At 40.9% G+C, this 20,243-nt stretch overlaps 1 protein-coding gene across 12 annotated transcripts in view; it reads left to right on the forward strand.

Annotated features, from left to right (window-relative positions):
- PTPRM (protein tyrosine phosphatase receptor type M) overlaps positions 1-20,243 on the forward strand; it is a 1,370,833-nt gene that overhangs the window by 1,198,957 nt on the left and 151,633 nt on the right. For all 12 annotated transcript variants that reach the window (XM_030213239.1, XM_030213256.1, XM_030213265.1 and 9 more), the window contains one exon: positions 8,794-8,881. In XM_030213239.1, the coding sequence (XP_030069099.1) occupies positions 8,794-8,881 (88 nt within the window). The remainder of the gene's footprint in view (positions 1-8,793; positions 8,882-20,243) is intronic.

Genomic DNA, 20,243 nt, shown 5'->3' on the forward strand with positions numbered 1-20,243 from the left:
CTTAAACAAATTACATTACATCTTCTAATAATCATTATGCCAGCATGCATTTCTACCCGGGTACACAGCTTCGTTCTTTCTTTTTTTTTTTTTTTCTTTTTCAGATTACTTCATCTATTTTAGAAGGGCTGGCTGGGTGGGGGAGGAACATCCAAAAGCTACTGAATTGCAAACAGATAAACTGCCATGGGTGTGACATGACAAACAACAGCTGGTCAAAACAGTTCAAAAGGTACCTAGGAAATTATGTGCACTGGCACATCAGTGTTCTGGAGCAATCAGTGATGTATTCAAAAAAGCAGCCAGAGCAGCTCAGTCTTCAGAACTACTAATTAGTCACCTTACTTTCTATTTCTTCTTATTCTCTTACCTATCTATATGTTCCATTTTTGCTATACCCTTCACTATCAATTAAAATGTTCTATTACTTATTGTGTTGACATTGTAAGTAGTATACTATGCCATACTTTATATTGTTATTTGAATATTTTTACTGCTGTAATTGTCTATTGCTCGTGTTTGAGATATTCTTACTTTACACCACCTTGAGTGAATTCCTTCAAAAAGGTGGTAAATAAATCCTAATAAATAAATGCTAAGTAATCATGAAGATTTCTTATATGAAAAATCAGAGGTGTGCAAAAAAATCATTACAAAAATAAATTTATAAAAAAAAGAAGTAAGCATGCATAAGCACAACACAGGTTTGCCTGGATTTCTTTTTTGCAGCATGAGAGGAAATACTGTGGGTGAAATGTTTGTTGAGCCCTTAATTTACCTCCAGAATTTTGTGGAAAGGAGCCCTTTGGATTTGATCCTTTGGCTCTTGATGAATGTGGGTCTTTTTATTTGAAGTTGCGTAGTAACCATCTTAATATTTGTTGGTTTGCTACCACATGGTTTCATTATTTGTATGTGTTGTTTGTCACAACTCTCTGTTAGTGATTACTCTAGCGCACAGGCTTGCCAGTGTTCACTCTTGGCTAGTGTTTTAGCATGTGTTTTCAGATTAACCTCTTGGAGATAGTGCTGCATAAAAGTGTACATTGAGTGGTGTTTATATTTGCAGGCCCATTAAACTTGTGTTCTATCTATATGTGCATTGTATCTGGGAATTTTCTCTTCCCATTAAGCTCCTTGTGCACTCTTTGGGTTACCTCCTTGGTAGCTTTTATGGTAACTTTCTTTTTTTCTTTTTCTTCTCAGACCTTACTAGACCTCTGGTTTCTAAATTTGCTCCCGGCTTTTGTCTCTGACACATGTGGCCTTGCCCAGCCTCCAGGACTCTGGTACCTCTTCTCAGTAGTGTGCGTAATTCTGTATATATTTCTCCACTTCCTCTTTACTCTTTGAGGGTGGGCCTTCTTAATATCCATTCACTTCATTATAAATCTCCTCTAATAGCTGACCTTATCTTGATTCACTCCTCGGATCTCCTTTTGGTTACATCCGGGCGACACGGCCGCTCTCTTTGAAGCGTGTCTTCCTAATTTTTATTCCTATGATATCCCACGCCACACTCGTCAAGGAGGCAGAGTGACTTGCTTTGTCCAAAATTCACTAAAAGTTTCACTCTGCCCAACTAAACTTTGGCAATGTCAGAAGTGCTTATTCTACGTGTCACCTTTCAGTCTTTCTCAGCCTATATGGCTATGCTATATCGTCCCTCACCTCCTTCGGTAATTTCACTTGATGAACTGTCAGCATTTCTCTCAGAAAGTTCTACAGTGTTTGATCCTTTGCTCTTGCTTGGTGAATTCAATCTTCCCCTCTCTGAAAACATGAATGCTTTCCTTGCATTGACGTCAACTCTGTGCTTAACACAGCATGTGACCCTCCCAACTCACAAATCCAGGTAATTTTCTTGATTTCATTTTTGCTTCCCCTCATCTATCTATTTGTGATAGCTCCCTCATTCACACTCCTCAGACCATGTTCTTCTTACTTTTTTTCTTCTATGCAAATTGCCAGACCAGACCCTCCTGTTCCTCTTTCTTCCTACCCTTTTTGACTTCTGAATGATAATATCTCTAACATCTCACAAGCACTTACTAAGGCTTCCATACCAACTTTATCTTTATCTTTGGATCATCAGGCCTCTCATCAGACCTTATTATCAATCCTCAATCGTTCTCAGTTAATTCTGCATACCCTATGTACATTGCTCCTTGGTACACCCCTGCACTGCGGCTTCTCTGTGCCCATCTCTGGTTGGCTGCCAGAAAATGGCATAAATCTCACCTCAGTGAGGACCAAGCATTGTTCCACTCTCACTATAAAGAATACCGTTTTGCGTTGTGTAATGCCAAGGCTGACTTTTTTGGTAAACAAATTAATCACATTCTTAACCGACCACACACACTTTTTAAAATCATGAATTCCATTGCATCAGCAACAACAGTATAGCCAGACTATATGACCCCACAATTCTTCCGTTAGACACCCTGGCTGCAGCATGGATCAGCAAGACAAGATCCCTTCGTGTGAGTCTTGAGCATTCATTATCCACTTCTCTCCCCCCCCCCCCCCCCCCCCCATGACAGCCTAGGACTCTATTGCCTCTTTCCCTCCTCCTTCTTCCAAACCCCTCTCTCCTCTACCAGCATGCCCATCTTCAGTTTATCCTCTTTCAGCTTACGTACAACTACATCTCTTGCTAAAATCCTTGCCTCCATTCATCCTTCATCATCATCATCCTTAGACCCATGGCCAGCATCTTTAATGAAATGTCTTTCCCTTGAACTTGTTCCCCTAATTCTGCCTCTTATATCTTCTTCACTGGCCACAGGTTTCGTTCCTTCCATCTGGAAACATGCTTTGGTACATCCTCTTCTGAAGAAACCTCATTTAGACTTGCAGTCACCCACCAGTTTTTGTCCGATTTTAAAACTCCCATTTTTGGCTAAAGCAACAGAGAAACTAGTTTACGACTAATTATTTCAACATATTGAAAATAGTAATATCCTGCATCCATTTCAATCTGGTTTTCGTCATCATTACAGTACAAAACCTTGTTAGTAGCTTTACATGATTTCATCAGTTCATCTCACGATTAACATCATTCAGTCATTATAGTTTCCCATGATCTGTCATCTGCTTTTGATCTGGTTGATCACAAGCTTTTGCTTCACCGTTTAGCTTCAGTTGGGATCTCAGGAACAGTTCTCACATGGGTCACTAGCTATCTTTCTAATCATACTTACCAGCTTCCCTTAAATCACACTTCCACAACTTCATTTTCTCTATCTTCAGGAATTCCCCAGGGTTTTATTCTTTCACCAGCTCTTTTTAATATCTTCCTTGCACCCTTACTCACAATAATTCAAGATGTACATTTTTTTGTTATGTAGATGACATTCAAGTTGTCTGCAGAATCTTCAGCCCAGTTTCAATCACTCAGCTTAATTCTTGTTTATCTCAGGTATCTCTGTGGCTTAAGGCCAATCTTCTTTTCTTGAATGAAACAAAATGCGAGTCTATTCTTTTTCTATATTCATATGATTTATACATCTCTCATCCTTCATTAGGTGGTCTTACACTTCCCTTTAAGAACACTATCAAAATTCTGGGTGTTATTTTCAACTCTGAGCTCGCCATCAAACCCCAAATTGATGCAGCTGTTCGGCGAATCCATGCAGTTCATCCATGTATTCCAGCTACTTCCCTTCATCCTCTGATTTCTGCACTAGTTGTTTCTCATTTGGACTACTGTAACTCTCTCTGTTCTGGTCTTCCCCTACATTCTCTTAAGCATTTACAGTTAGTCCAACCAAGAGCTGTCAAATTGTTTTACAATGCACTTAGGTTTGATCATGTTACCTCTCTTCTTGCTATTGAACACTGACTTCCATACAATTCAAAATCCTCATTATAGTTTTCAAGTCAAAGCTTTTCTCTGTGCCTTCTTATCTCTCTAATCTTCTTATTCCCTACACAGCACACTGCGTTTTATTCGATCAGCTACTAATTGGGGTTCTGCCAGGTACTCATGGAATATTGCTGCTAATTGGGTTTCTGCCAGGTACTTGTGACTTGGCTTGGCCACTGTTTGGAAAACAGGATACTGGACTAGATGGACCACTGGTCTGACCCTGTATGGCTACTCTTATGTTCTTATATACCCTTACCTCCCCTACACAACTCTGGCTAACAACTACCCGTGACACTGCTTTCAGTTTTCTTGGTTCCAAACTCTGGAACAATCTCCCTTGAAGTATCCATAATCAACCCTCTCTCCAGATCTTTAAACAAGCCCTGAATATACATCTATTCACTTTAACCTTCCCTTCTACCTGTATTTTTTGTATACCGTTATTGTTTTGTTTTTGTTTTTTTATTTATTATGTAAACTGCTTTATGCCTATTTGGTTAGGCCACAGTGGTATATCAAGTTTTATGAAATAAATAAATAACTGGATCTGTTCTGAACATCTGTTGTTTGCATTGCAGAACTGTCTTGAAACTCATAATTCACCATATTTTGGAGCAACATTGATTACTCACTGGATTAAAAGTCATCCAAAAAAAAAAAATCTATTGCTACTGACCAGCATTGCTACTTTTGATTCATAAGTTTGAGATGGATAAAGGAATATGATTAGTATATGAAGTGTCTCACTGATGAGCTAAATTGATCAAAATTCAAATATTGTTCCAGGTTATTCAAAATTCATGAGCATAAACTACCAAAGCATTCCCTTATTGTACAAATCTGAGAAGTCTGTCTTGAAGATCTCCCACCCACCTGTAGGAGTAGCCTAATGGTTACTGCAGCGGGCTTTGATTCTAGCGACCTTGGTTTTGATTCCTTGTGACCAGGGCTGCTGAGAGGAGGTGGCGGGGGGGGGGGGGGGGGAGGCAAGATTCCTCCAGGCCCGGCCTCCATAAACCTTGCTAAACCGAGCTGTAAACCAGCATTAAATTCCCACCACCACCACCACCAGTACCCGGTTTAGTATCTCTCTCGCCTTTCCCTCTTCCCCTTATCATTATTCCTGCAGGCTACCCTGTACCCTCTTGCTGGCTTTGGTTGTGTTCCCTCTGATTTGTCCCACCTCCTCTGAGACATTTTTCTGTGTCCGCACAGGCAGGACACACCGCAGAGGAAACACTTCAGAGGCCAGCCAAAAGTAAGCTGCTTCTTTTTTTTATGCTTCCAGTAGCCCGTAGGAACACTGCCAATGAGGGAGATATTGTACCAGGTGAGGGGGCAGCAGCAGACAGGCATGGGGGGTGGTACATTGTTTGCCCCAGGCCCAGCTTTATCTCTCAGTGGCCCTGCTTGTGACCTGGGCAAGTCACTTAACCCTCCATTGCCCCAGGTACAAACCTTAGATTGTGAGTCATCTAGGGACAGAGAAAGTACCTGCATATGATGTGTACAGCACTGGATACAACTAGTAGCGCTATAGAAATGATTAGCAGTAGTAGACCCTCCAAGCTGACCTATAATTCCCTGGTAGTCTGGGGGGGGGGATAGTCGAGGCAGAAGTGAACCCCAATTGTCCTGCCTGTGTCAGCTGTAGTCTAAAAATGGCAATCACAACCTCTAGCAGTAGGTAGGTGGGTGGGTGGATGGGTGGGGGAGAGGGTTCTTAAAAAGGAGGAGGTACACTTAGGAGAGTTTGGGAGGGGCCTGCTCTTGAGTGTGGGGGTTTGGGGAGGGGGTAAACTTTTCCAGAAGGAGTTTGAAGTGGGAAACTCTGACCATAAGCTGATATTCAGCCTGCTACCAGTTATCTAACTGGGTAATGAGCTGACTATTACGTCTGCCGTCAGTCATTCTAGGTAGAACCAGAGGCTGGCCAGAGCCTGGATATTCAGCACCAGACCCGCACAAATGCTGGCACTGAATGTGAGGGCCTAATTCAGGCCACAGCAGTCAGTGCTAAAAAAAAAACAAACATTGACTGCCACCAGTGGAATATCAGGGGGTCTCTGTCCAGGAAACCTTTTGTAAAATAGGTTGTAAAATTAGAATTTTATGATTTAGACTCCCCTTTTCTAACCTAGGTAAAGATCATCAACCTGCTAGAAAATCTACCTCAGGAAGATACCAACCTTTAAACCTTCATATATGAACTAGATCATCCCCCTGAGGAAACACCAGCGGTCAGAACCTGGACTACTTTCACCCAACTTTCCTCTGAGACAGTAGCTCAAACGTTAAGAAAGTTCTCTTCCACTCACTACTTACTAGACACATGCCCCAACTACATTATGAAAGCACCCCCTAACCATTTCACTCACGAACTCACAGCCCATCTAATTTTTATGTTCCATGTAGGACCATTCCCAATGGATAAGGAAAACATTCTGCTCACACCTATCCCAAAAGACACCAAGAAAAACACAAACGATATCTCAAACTACAGGCCAGTTGCATCCATACCACTAATGACCAAGATGATTGAAAGTATAGCGGCCAAACAACTAACAGAATACATCAACAAATTCTCCATATTACACGAATCGCAATCAGGCTTTAGACCCTACCACAGTACTGAAATGGTGCTGATCACACTTCTGGCCAAATTTAAACATGAAATCTCAATAGGCAAAAAACACCCTCCTACTCCAGTTTGACATGTCAAGTGAATTTGACATGGTGGATCACCAAATCCTACAAAGAATTTTTGCTAAGTTAGGAATTAGAGGGAAGATACTCGTATGGTTCAAGAGTTTCTTGACCACCAGTTTTACCTAGTAAAGTCAAACTCCGTAAACTCTCCATCTTGGAAAATGGAATGCGGAGTCCCACAGGGCTCACCACTCTCACCTATACTATTCAACCTAATGATGGTCTCACTAGCCGGGTCCCTATCCAGATAAGGCTTCAATCCCTTCATCTATGCCGGCTACGTTATAATCTATATCCCTTTAAAAAAACCCATTACAAATCACCTCCAAAATCACGAACAGCATAAAAACCGTGGAATCCTGGGCATCAGCCTTCAACCTGAAACTGAACAGGTTAAAAACACATTGCCCCCCTCTAATTAGACCCCCCTCCCCTCCTCCCCCTAACCCAATGTTAAAATGTTGCTTAGAAAGGTTAATCTGATTGTTTCCAAGCATTAATAAAGATATTTTTAAAAACAACAACAACAACACATTGCATCATACTAACATCTCTACACAGTACTGAATGCTTCAGAACCATCAACTGAACTAAACTTCATCCCAAACACTTCACACGCCTACCTGAGGCAACTATAAACACATAAAGCTTGTCAAACTCGAGAACTGGTAATCTCATTCTACTATATAAATTGTAACCTAGTTCTTGTCAAACTGTACTCAATTTACTTTCGGACCCTTTTACTAAGCCGCATAAACGTCTGCGCATGCCCAGCGTGTGCCAATTTGGAGTTACCGCCCGGCTACCGTGTGGCTCTTGCAGTAATTTCATTTTTGGTGCGCGCCCCAAAAATAATTTTTATTTTCTGGCACGCATCCGTTATGTGTGCCAGGTGGCATTTGACACACGTAGGTCATTACCGCCCGGTTAACGCATGAGACCTTACCACTAAGTCAATGGCTGGTGATAAGGTCTCAGACCCAAAATGGACGCACGCCAATTTTTATTGCCGCATGTCCATTTTCGGCAAAATTTTAAAAAAAAGCATTTTTTACAGGTGCACTGAAAATGGATCTGCATGCGCCCAAAACATGCGCCTACACTACTGCAGGCCATTTTTCAGCGTACCTTAGTAAAGGACTCCTTTGTTCTATACAAACTGTAACCAATTTACTCCAGACTTTGTAAGCCACATTGAACATACCAATAGGTGGACGAATGTGGGATACAATTGCAGAAATAAATACATAAAATAAATAAATATAGGAGACAGGACTGGAGATTCAAACAATTCTTGATTACAGAAAAAAAAACTCTCATAATTTCCATACAAAGTTCTGCACATCTGACCAAGCTGAGGTCTCCAAAATAACCTGCTATGATTACCCTGTTGAATGCTGTTTTGATTTTTGGTACAGGAATAATGTATCTCTACTCTGCCATACACCATCTCTGTGATTTACTTACTCAGTGTCGTGTGACTATGCTGGAGTGTTTAAAGCTCCCCTTCCAGTCTGTGCTTTTTCAGTACAGCAGAACAAACACAGTTTGTCTTTTGTAAGATAATTGGATTGGGTTTGATGCCTTGACATAGGTATTAGTCAAAAAAGACCACATCAGATTCAAAGAGAATCTCTGCTTTAAGAGAAGAATTGCAGAAGAGCCTCTGGTTTGGTAAAGATGGAGGAAATATGGCTGGTGCCTTCAGGAAACATGGTTTGAGACGTTGGGTTTGTGGATTTTTGAAGTATTCATTTTCCAGTGTGAACTTGTGTGCACTGAAGCACACTTAAATAAGTTACTCAGAATTGTTTATGTTATATTTTATGTTTTTATTTAAAAATAGGATCATTCCTATGAAAATATAAGACAGAAGTATATAATTGGGTGATGGTTTATTATTGATTTGCTAAGTCCTCTTTTTGTTTAATAGTCCCATAAAAATACAATAGTATTTTATTACTATCCTTATTCACTTATGCACTTTGTCAGACTCTTGCTATTTTGGTCTGGCATCTTCCCTTCAGGATAGAGGACACAATTATAAAAACCTGACAAGTAAATTAACTACAGGAATCTGTTATACATTAAGGGTAATTCTTCCCTTTCTGACTGTAGGTTACCTCAAACCTTGGATTACCTAGGGACGATTATCCAGATTCTGTGACCCTCTGCCTTACTTTCCTCTTTCTCTCTATTTTTATTTGTTTTAGAGTTTCTTTGAAGGACAGTCAGCACCGTGGGACTCAGCAAAGAAAGATGAGAACCGAATGAAAAACAGATATGGGAATATCATTGCCTGTGAGTGTTGGTACTGCAGTTGTGAATTTTCCTAACTCTGTAATTGCTGCCAAGTTAAGTCTGCATTTGAAGCTGCAGGTCCTCACACTTCACAAAAAAGAATATTGTGTATGGTTGTGGAAGCGAAATGATAGTTCAACTTAGTGTACCTGTTTGCATGTGAATATTTTAGGTTCTAATTGAATTAGTGCGCTTGTAAAGCAGTGGTGTGAAATGACCTTTTCCATTTCCTATAGTATTGAATTTTATCCCCAGACTTGTGATAGTGTATAAGCTGAGTCTACCTATGCCAGGAAACCATCCTTTTTAATGGCATGTTGTCATATCTCAGGGGCCTCTCAGGATTATTTTAAGCCGGATTCTCATACGTGAGCAGAAGTCAAACTGCACTGGAGGATTTCTTCCCATATTAATTACATATCCAATAGTGGAAAACTTCTTTGAAGTAATTAAAGTCAAAAGAATAAAACTGGACAAACACTCTTAGATGCAAAATTGTTAAAAATGAAAATTCAGGGGGGGAATGAGAAAATTGCTGCTATGATTACTGTGACCAGAGCTGACTGTGTCGCAGGAAGCAGTTTCTGTATGTTCATAACGACCAAAAAATAAAAAAAAACTAAAATGATTTCCCTTGGAGACTCAAAGCTTTTCAACTGTATGGAACTAAAAGTCCTTGCATCTAGTGGTGTTTGGTGACCCTGCTGCTATTAATATGGTAAATCAAAAAAACAAAAACAACAAAAAACCACTGGTTCTACAACAAGCACAAATATATTTTTTAAAAAACTGTGAATAATAGTGTCACTACAACTTCCAAAAAATCTTTTCAAATTATACATCCACAGGTTTTTTTAACACTTCAAAAGAAGACACCTGTTGTATGAGAAAACTATTTGTAAAAAGGAGAGCCCTCAGAATTTATTACTCACTATGTAGCCTTGATATTGGCTGCACTTGGGTAAATGTATATTGACTCTGTCTTTCATAGGGCTTGCTTCATAGTGCATATAACCAACTTAAATTGTGCTTTCAATGCTCTGGCTAAAACAGTACTTATAACACTGCTTATGACACAGTCAAACAGCAATAACTTTGTACATAAATTATTTTTATGACTTGAAGAACCAATTTAATAATGATGCCAGAAAGGTGACTTATCTGTAATCAAACTGTTCACCTCAGTGGCTCTGTCCACATTTAGAATTGGAAAAATCTCCCCAACAAATTTTATGATAATAATGAATTTAATAACAATGCATGTAATGGTCCTAAGTTTGATACATGCAAATTTAAATGTAATGTAAATTTAAAATTAAATTATTTCTATTAAAACTTCCAACATGATTGGAGCCAATGGCATAGTCAGAAGGCAATTTTTGAGTAGGCCAGTGGGTGGATGTGATGGACACAAGGCATTTCCTCTCTGCACCCACCCTGTCTGCTCCCCAGAGCTGCTGGCCCCGGCTCTCCATGCTCCCCTACCTCCACCAAAATTTAAAAATCAAAACCTTGGCCAGCGGAGATCCCCAAGTCTCAGCATCTGAAGACATCTTCAGTCTGAGTTCCTGGATTGTTGCAACACAGTAGCAGTCAGCGACCCGTGCTCCCAGCCACTGACGCCAGTACCCCATGCATTCTCGGTTCTCATTAAAATAATTTCATGAGGCATGCTCTGCTATTTCTGCTAGACTTGTACAATTATATATTCTACTTCAAAACCTAGCAGGAGGGGTTCTGTAGGAGCAGCCGGAAGGTGTTCTAGTAAGAACCTGAATATAGTACTGGTGCGACCCACTGAGCAAAAAGGTGGCAGCTTTGAGGGGGTGGTGACAGTGGCACCAGGAGGAAGAAGGGCATGGTGCAAACCCTTGTTTTGCTTTTATTTTTTTCTAGTTTGAGCTGAGCCCATACCTTAGATCAGAGCAGCAAGTGATGTTTAGTAAATACTTCACTTCCGGCTCCTGACTTTGGTATAGAGAGTGACCTTATGCACTGGAAGTGAAATCTTTAATGAGCTCCACATGCTTCTGCGAACCAGAGAAAGAGCTCAATTCAAATTAGAAAAATAAAGCTGGGGATTGTGTATCTCTCCTCCTGCTGCCACTCTTGCGCTGTTGCTACTCCTCCTGCAGGGGAGGGGGAGAGGTTGGGCTGTTTGGGGGGGGGAGGAGAAGAGGGAGATGCAGAAACACTGGGGTGAAAGGAGCATAGAAGTCAGTAAAAAAAATACAGTGCCAATTTTATAAGTGAGCACCTTGTAGATGCTCTGATAGTACTTAGTGAGTGCCAATTCTATAATGGCATCTGGGCACCCAGATTCTATTATAGAATGCTAGTATAACAGTATGCTGAGAGGGAGCCATGGATATTTTTCCAGCTCACTTTAGAGCAGTTTGTGCGAAACACGAGTTCATGTCAGTTTATTGAATGTCTCTGAACTCAATTCACATAAGAAAAAATATATAAAAAAAGAAAAAAATGAATAGAAGATTCAGATAAACTAAGCTAAGTGGACTTTTATTACCAATATATTTGAGATTGAAATAATGGGTGAAAGTTTAAATATTAAAAACATGGATCAATGAGGAATACATGCCCACCATAAGAATAATGCCTGGCTCATATATATAGCCTGAATGGTGGTGACATGGTTATCTGACGGATCCATTACTCAACATCCCCTGAGATTTATGTAAGAATAGCAATAAGAAAGATTTGGAGTTGGGTAACAAGAAAGGTTGAGTATAACAGTATTGGTACGCCTTACATGTAAGCATCCGCAGTTACAGCAGCATTAGATCTTGACATAACTGCTGACCAAATGTAACTTACAGTATTCTGTAAGTTATACATGCAATTGGGAGCACCACCAGTGCTCCTCCCGTGCTCTGCTGCTGTGTTCAAACCCCCTTGCATATGTGTGCTGTAGAACTTTCGTGCACCTTTATATAAGAACACTTTGGGATCCTTTTGCGAAGCTTGACAAAAGGGGACCTGCACTGGCATAAGCATGTGTTTTTGACATGTGTTGAGGCCCCTCTTTTACCTTAGCGGGTAAAAGGCAAGGTTTTTGTTTTTGTTTTTGTTTTTTTTAAGAAATGGATGTGCAGTAAGTGAAGCCATGCACCCATTTCAGGTGGGAGCACTTACCACCACCCTTTGAGGTGGTGGTAAAGGGCTCCAGCGCTCACCCACGGCACTGCCCAATTAGCGTCAGGTACACACCAATGCTACAAAAATTAAAATATTTTTGTAGTGCCGGAAACGGCGCTTGCTGGGGATGGGAACTACTGCCAGGCTGCTGTGGCCACGTGTTAATGTTAGTATTAGCATATGGCCAGTTTTAAAAAAAATTACCGTGAAAGCACTTACCACCTCCTGTTGAGGAGGTGTTAAGGGCTCCAGCATTATGAACGCACTGACATCATAGCAATAATGTCAGCACATCCACGCCTATTGTCAAAACCACACGTTTACCCCCCCGGATTCTATATAGTGTGCTTAGATTTAGGTGCCAAGATTCTATAACACCACACATAACAAGCAAAAGCCATACCCTACTGACCCAACATAAATGCCTACACTCTGCAACACAGCAAAACCAAAGCTCGTAATGGACACTACACAACCTCTCCTCTCTTCGATCCCCATTGTGTCTGAAACGTATGAACCTTATTCGACCATAACATCACCTTGTATTTGTTTCTCTACCGGACTTGGCGAACGCCATTACGGTACTGTAAGCCATATTGAGTCTGCAAATAGGTGGGGAAAATGCGGGATACAAGTGCAACAAATAAAATAAATAAATAAATAAATGAGTGCTGATAACAGTACTTAAGAAGCAATAATGAGCACTAACTGGCACTGATTTGAATTTAGGCGCACAACTCACTAAGCGTATTCTGTAACGATGTGCGCCGAACTTCTAACACACAGAGGCAAAAAGGGGTGTGGTTATAAGCGGGGAAATGGGCATTTCATGGGCGTTCTAAAATTTAGGTGCCTAGTTATATAGTATGGCCCAGTGCGCCTAAATCTATGCGCTGAGATTTACACCAGGTTTTTGTTGGTGTAAATAGACGTGCACAGATATCAGCACTGAAATATCAACTAAGCATATTCATATGCTTAATCAGCACTGATTTCAGTGCCAATGTTTTAGGCGCCATATGTAGAATCTCCTCCTTAGTGTGCAAATGAGAAAACTAACACAGAATGCTTCGGTGTGTTGAGCCATTTTTGATGTGTTGCGCCGCCTAGTTAAAAAGTCCCTTATTTCTTTAATTGATTTTGCCTTATGTAAAGTGATTTCTTTTGTCTATGTGATCATTTTATATAGTTCTTTACCAGGTGTATTTGGAGCATTTGAACATAATTTTTTCAATTTGCTATTTACATTTACTGATTTATAGAAATTTTCCTGAATTACTTTTGGACCCACAGACCTCCTACTGGTTTTAGTTTTCTTACTGTCAACATACTTTAAATCAGTAAGAGGCCCTATGCGGGTGCTGACAGTAGTTCCACCCCTCAGTACACGCCATTTCTGGCGCTAGTGGATTTTCCTGAAAAATAATATGGAGTGGAGGAGTGGCCTAGTGGTTAGGGTGGTGGACTTTGGTCCTGGGGAATTGAGGAACTGAGTTCGATTCCCACTTCAGGCACAGGCAGCTCCTTGTGACTCTGGGCAAGTCACTTAACCCTCCAATGCCCCATGTAAGCCGCATTGAGACTGCCATGAGTGGGAAAGCGCGGGGTATAAATGTAACAAAAATAAAATAGATACTATTGGAAATTCTACATGGAATGTTGCTATTATTGGAGATTCTACATGGAATGTTGCTATTCCACTAGCAACATTCCATATAAAAGGCTGCGCAGGCTTCTGTTTCTGTGAGTCTGACGTCCTGCACGTACGTGCAGGACGTCAGACTCGCAGAAGCCTGCGCGGCCACATTGGTGATCTGCAAGGGCCGACTTCTACATGGAACGCTGCTAGTGGAATAGCAACATTCCATGTAGAATCTCAAATAGTAGCAACAGTGGAGGAGTGGCCTAGTGGTTAGGGTGGTGGACTTTGGTCCTGAGGAACTGAGTTCGATTCCCACTTCAGGCACAGGCAGCTCCTTGTGACTCTGGGCAAGTCACTTAACCCTCCATTGCCCCATGTAAGCCGCATTGAGACTGCCATGAGTGGGAAAGTGCGGGGTACAAATGTAACAAAAAAAAAAAAAAAAAATATGCTGGGGGTTACCTGGTTGGTAATTGGGGCAGTGCTGGACACTGCCTGGTTACTGCTGGGTTAGCGCAGGAGCCCTTACCGGCACCTCACTGGGTGGCGGTGAGGGCTCCCTCCGAAATGGCTGCACGGCTAGTGCAAACTTCCCGCATGACCATTTCTTTTTTTCTGGCTTTTTACCCACTATGGTAAAAGGGGCCCTGGCGGGCAGCAAAAACAGCCACTGCCAGTAGCACAGGATCTCTTTTACCACAGCTTAGTAAAAGGGCCCCTAAACTTGTGATCACGGGGAGCCTGGGATTAAGAATTTTAAAAAAAAAAACTTCCAAAAGGAGGATTTTAAGTTGGACTTGAATATGACCAGAAAGGGAATGTGAGTCACAGATTAAGGAAAGGTGTTTCTGGTTAAAAGTGATGAAAGGTAGAAGGAGGGGGCTTTGGGGGGGGATGTTTTCTGTGAGGGGGGAAAATCTCTCTATATAAAAGGCAACCCCAACGTTCTGAAGCCTCCACGGAAGTTGAGGCGCCCGAGATATCCGGTGTGCCCTGGAGTGTCTGCACCACCCTCGCGTCAAAACGTCATGACGTCGAGGGCGGAGCTATAACACTCGAGGCCCGAAACCGAAACGCCACAGGCACGGCCACGGAGGCGCAGCAAACAAAAAAAAAACAAAACCCTACCCACACACAGCGACGTGAACACCAAACACGGCAAGTAGCTCGGAGGGAGGGGGCCCCTTGCTAGCGCCCGTTTCATTGCGCTCAGAAACGGGCATTTATTCCTAGTAATAGATAAAATGTAATAAAGTTGTTGAAGTCTATGACGGTACAGTGCGGATACAATGGGGTGGAAGTGAAATGTAACACTGGGCATATAAAATGTTTAAGGTTTCTATGTAATAATGTGAAGATCGTTTGTTTAAGCACTCTTGTAAAGATTGAAAGTTAAATAAAGACTTCTCACAAATAAAAAAAAAAGTGATGAAAGGTAGATAGTATGCAGTCAGAAGCTAAGGGTGGAAGAAAAGGGCATGAATAAGAGCAGTTTACTCAATGAACAGAGCTCACACTTTTATACACACTATTTTTCAGAATCTTTGTGAAAACATTTCCCCATTCTGAGATTTGTGTGTAGCAAACTATTTATATGTTAGAACAGGATTTCTCAATGCAGTCCTCAGAATGCACCCAGCCAGTCTGGTTTCTAGAATATCCACAACGAATATGCATGACAGAGATTTGCATGCACTACCTCCCTTGCATGTAACTCTGTCTCATGTGTATTCATTGTTGATATCCGGAAAATCCAATTAGCTGGGCGTGCCTTGAGAACTGGACCGAGAACCACTTTGTTAGAAATATGCATTAGTAAGTTTTAACACACTGACTTTTTTTAATCCTCTCCCTAATCCCCAGAGATGTCACTGCCTTACAATTGCTTGTTGTGTGAATAGATCTAGGCTGTCTCTGAAGAAATGAGTTTGCAAGGGCAGCAAGCTTCATTCATTAGGTACCTGATTTGAATTTAAGTGGGTTCTGGTGCTCTAGTGTGTAAAGAATAGGCTGCAGCCACATGCTAGCTGCTCTGTCATCATGCTGAATGAAACCCCCTCCTGATCAAATAACTCTTGTAAAAGAGCCCTGTATTTCATCAGGAGAGAAACGCTTCTTTTAGCTTTCTCATTATGTAATGAAAATCCTTTAGGGTAAAACATCTGTAATGGCTTCTTTGCTCTGGAGTATCTTGTTATGGCTGCTTTTAGAGCTTGTTGATTTGTACCTAGTTTATGTGACAATCAATATTAACACAAAATATGGTGTTCTTAAAGCTATAGAATTCCGTAAATTTAATTTTGCCATGCAGCAGGTTGAAACTGATTCACTATTAAGTAAATGAATACATAGGAAAACTGTTCTCATGTTATTGAATGTTTACAGTTTTAATACAGAGAGCTTGTATGCAATATAAGGTGGACCAGGCATATGAAGGTGTTTCCCCTAATTAATGTCTATGAGGAAAATTCTAAATATTTCACTTTCATATAATAAGCTGTAATATTTATTTATTTATTTTATTAGGATTTATTTACCACCTTTTTGAAAGAATTCAATCAAGGCGGTGTACAGTAAGAATAAATCAAACATAAGCAATAGACAATTACAGCAGTAAAAAGCAGAGTGGAGGAGTGGCCTAGTGGTTAGAGTGGTGGACTTTGGTCCTGGGGAACTGAGTTTGATTCCCACTGCAGGCACAGGCAGCTCCTTGTGATTCTGACTGGGCAAGTCACTTAACCCTGTATTGCCCCAGGTACAAATAAGTACCTAAGCCGCATTGAGCCTGCCATGAGTGGGAAAGCACAGGGTACAAATAAAAAAAAAAAGGCAAATAACAATACAAAGTATGACGTGGAGGGGTATAATCGAATGCAAACGCCTATCTCCATGAGCGTTTATCTCCAAGAACGGGTCCGTGAAGGGGCGGGCCGAACCGAATTTTCGAAAAAATGGATGTTTTTGAGCTGGGCGTTTGTTTTTTTTAGCGATAATGGACTACAACAGTAAACACAACAGGGCACACTCTGACCCAGTAGGCAGGGGGAAAAGCACCATGGGAGTAGAGCCTACCAACTACCAACATCGTGAGACTGTAACACAAGCTATCACAATACCCTACACCCACCACAATGCAATGCTGATGTGACCCTGTACTGCACCCGAGAGCCACATCTGACCCAGGGAAAGGCTGTGACAGGATCGAACACATTCTGCTGTCATGTAGGTAGGTGGGTACGGCATTTGAGGCTGGCATACAGGCTGGAAAAAAGGTTTTTAAAGTGGGGGGTTTTTTTTGTGGGAGGGGGTTAGTGACCACTGGGGGAGTCCGGGGAGGTCATCCCCGATTCCCTCCAGTGGTCATCTGGGCAGTTGGGGCACTTTTTTGGGACTTGTTTGTGAGAAAAAAGGGTCCAAAAAAAGTGACCCAAAATCGCGGTCAAAACGCCTTTTTTTTCGATTATCAGCTACAGACGCCCATCTCTCCTCAGCTGATAACCATGCCCCAGTCCCGGCGCCGACACGCCTCAGACGCCCCCATCAACTTTATTTGTTTCCGCGACGGAGTGCAGTTGGAAACGCCCAAAATCGGCTTTCGATTATACCGATTTGAGTGCCTTTACGAGAAAAACGCCCATCTCCCGATTTGGGTCAAAATATAGGCATTTTCCTCTTTCGATTATAAGCTGGATAGTATACTACATACAATGTCAACTTAGCTGACAGAAGACTACTAAATAGCAATTATTCTTGACTCTTGTATAGGGGAAACGTACCTCTTTGGCCCAATGGCTAGCTAGCTGTGCTTGAAAAAGGAACAATGCCACAGATGGAATATATATTATTTATTACGTAAAGAAATATATATAAAAATAGTTCTGAAGCAAAATGCCAAGCAAAATACAAAATAACTTGCTATAAAAATGGATTATCACCAAAATATAGATAATGAAATATGATTATCCTAATGAACTAAGTAAATGAGTGATTACGCAACCAATCACAATACTGATATCCTAATTATTATTATGAGAACTTACACCACACGTCTTATGCAAAATACACAGCAGCTAAATTCACAGACCATAAGTCATGACATAAAACCCATCTGTCTCAGACAAAAGCCAAGGACTAATTATCCCCATGACCATAGGTAGTATATCCTGTTATCTCACCTTGCCATCTGTGGCAGACTTCCAATGGTAAAGAAGTGGATTCCTCCTCTGAGACTCAAGCTGAAGCCTCAGCGAGTCTCTCAGTCCAGGAATAAGTCCGAGATCTGTATCCTGGATGCAGATGACACAGTCATTAGGTAAGGCCGTATATTGTAGCTGAGCTAACCATGTCAGTTTATTACAAGGTATGCAGTTCACTGGTGTTTAGGAAATCAATCTCTTGCTCTTTCCGAGCCAGTCTTCTGGTCCTCCCTCTTCTCTCTTCCTCTTCCTCCGTCCAACTTTTTGGCAACTGTGGGTCAGATGATACTTGTGGACCAATCACAGATGGTGTAATAATGTCCAGCCAGCTTCATGGTCATGAAGAGAGCCTTTGTTGTAGCCATGAAACTGTTATCGATGGCATGCAAACCTCCCTGTCTGATCCCATACTCCTGGAGCCATGTGTGTCGATCTCCTCCAATCTTCCCAGGAGATAACTGGGCTAGTTTGCAACAAAGAATATGTCCTTAGATGAAGTCATCATGGTATGCTCAGCAGTAATTCTCCTTTGTAACCAAGCTGGTTTCTGATGGTTACTGATGTGTACAGGCCACAAGCTGTAAAATCCATATTGTTATAACAATGGCTGTATAGGCCAAGACCAGCAAAGGTGAGATCTCAGATAAACACTCCTATAAGTCCATTCTTAATAGTGTACCTTTAAAAGTTTAGCTTGGGCAAAATCAATTTAAAATGTGTTAAGCTGTGAATGAATATATGAGTCACACATATTAAAAAGGTCCAATAAGTGTTAATAATTTGTATTGACTAAATGCTTGAAATGAACCAAAAAAATATCAAGAAACTGGAAAAAAATGTTTTTCCATGCACACCCCTACTTTCCATGGTATGTGCAAGATAGATTTAGGGGAGAAGTTATCAACTAGAGGCCGATTGAAACTGTCTGAAAGCTTTCGGCTGAAACCAAAACTCCAGCTGAAACTCATCACCTAGTTCAGTCAAAACTGAAAACTCAAGTTTGGTTATGTGAATGTGAACCAATGAGGGCTGCTGTGCTGGGGATTATCAATGCTTGCAGTCGGCAACCTTCTTCTAAACCCACAGCATCCAAGCCAGAATATAATAATTTAAATAATGACAGACTTTATTTTACCTCCAAGCAAAATACCCTTCACACTCATGGACTGCAGCTAATAGAAACTGAAATTAAAAGCCATGGTGCTTTTAAAATGGCTGACTTTGAACCACTGGCATCATGACTCCACAGAGAGGCTAATTCATAAGAAGCTTGCTTATTTATTTATTTTATTTATTTATTTATTTATTTATTTATTTATTTATTTATTTATTTTCTAAATTTCTATTCTGCACTACCTTTAGGATTCTAGGTGGATTACAACTCAACATTCACAATCTGATATCAAATAGTAATACAAAACAAAATATACAATATAATAATCAATAGATTCATAACTTATGATTCACTATATCAGCTCATAAAAGTCACACGTGCAGACTGAAAGCTTGATCAAATAAAAAAGTTTGTATGGAAACTTTAAGATCTTTCATATCCTATAGAGTGGATATTCAATGGTAAATCATTCCACATTTTGGGTCCCATTACATAGAATATTGACAATCAATTCTCTTCAAGATATATCACACGAAAAGAAGGCACATCCAACAAATAAGCAGCTCCTGACCACAAAGTACATGAGGGTTGATGTAAATGTAGAGTAGATGATACAACTGGAGAACTCTTATTAATCACAACATTAAACACCAACAATGTAATCTTGTAACGTATCCGAAATTCTATTGGCAACCAATGTAATGCCGTCAAAACAGGTGTGATATTTTCACGTCTATCACAAATTTATAGACTTAGGGCTTCTTTTACAAAGCTGTGGTAGTGATTCCTGGTACAGCAAATGCAACAAAGCCCATTCAATTTCTACAGGCTTCATCGCATTTGTCATGCAGGAAACACTACCACAGCTTTGTCAAAGGAGCCCTTAAATTCCTGCTAAAGTTTTGTATCAAAAGCATTAATTTGGTGCACTCTCTTTACCATATAAACTATTGTTCAAGATCATAACTACATTACTTACAATCTCAGTACAAAAGAAACCAAAAAAAGAATACAAAGAGTAATCCCCCTCCCCCGGACTATGTTATGATCCCCGGTGGTCTAGTAGTATAGTCAGGGCAGGAGTGATGCCCCAGTTACAGCAGCCATTTTGAGACCAGAGCCAGAATGAGCAGAAGTAACTGGGGATTGCTCCTGCCCAACTTCACCTCTAGACCACCAGGGATTGTAATATAGGCCCAGGAGGGCCTATGGGTGGGGGTGGGGGCACTTGTTAGCTTTCACCAAAAACGCATG

This window comes from Microcaecilia unicolor, chromosome 1, assembly GCF_901765095.1.
Source record: "Microcaecilia unicolor chromosome 1, aMicUni1.1, whole genome shotgun sequence".
Taxonomy (NCBI): Eukaryota; Metazoa; Chordata; class Amphibia; order Gymnophiona; family Siphonopidae; genus Microcaecilia; species Microcaecilia unicolor.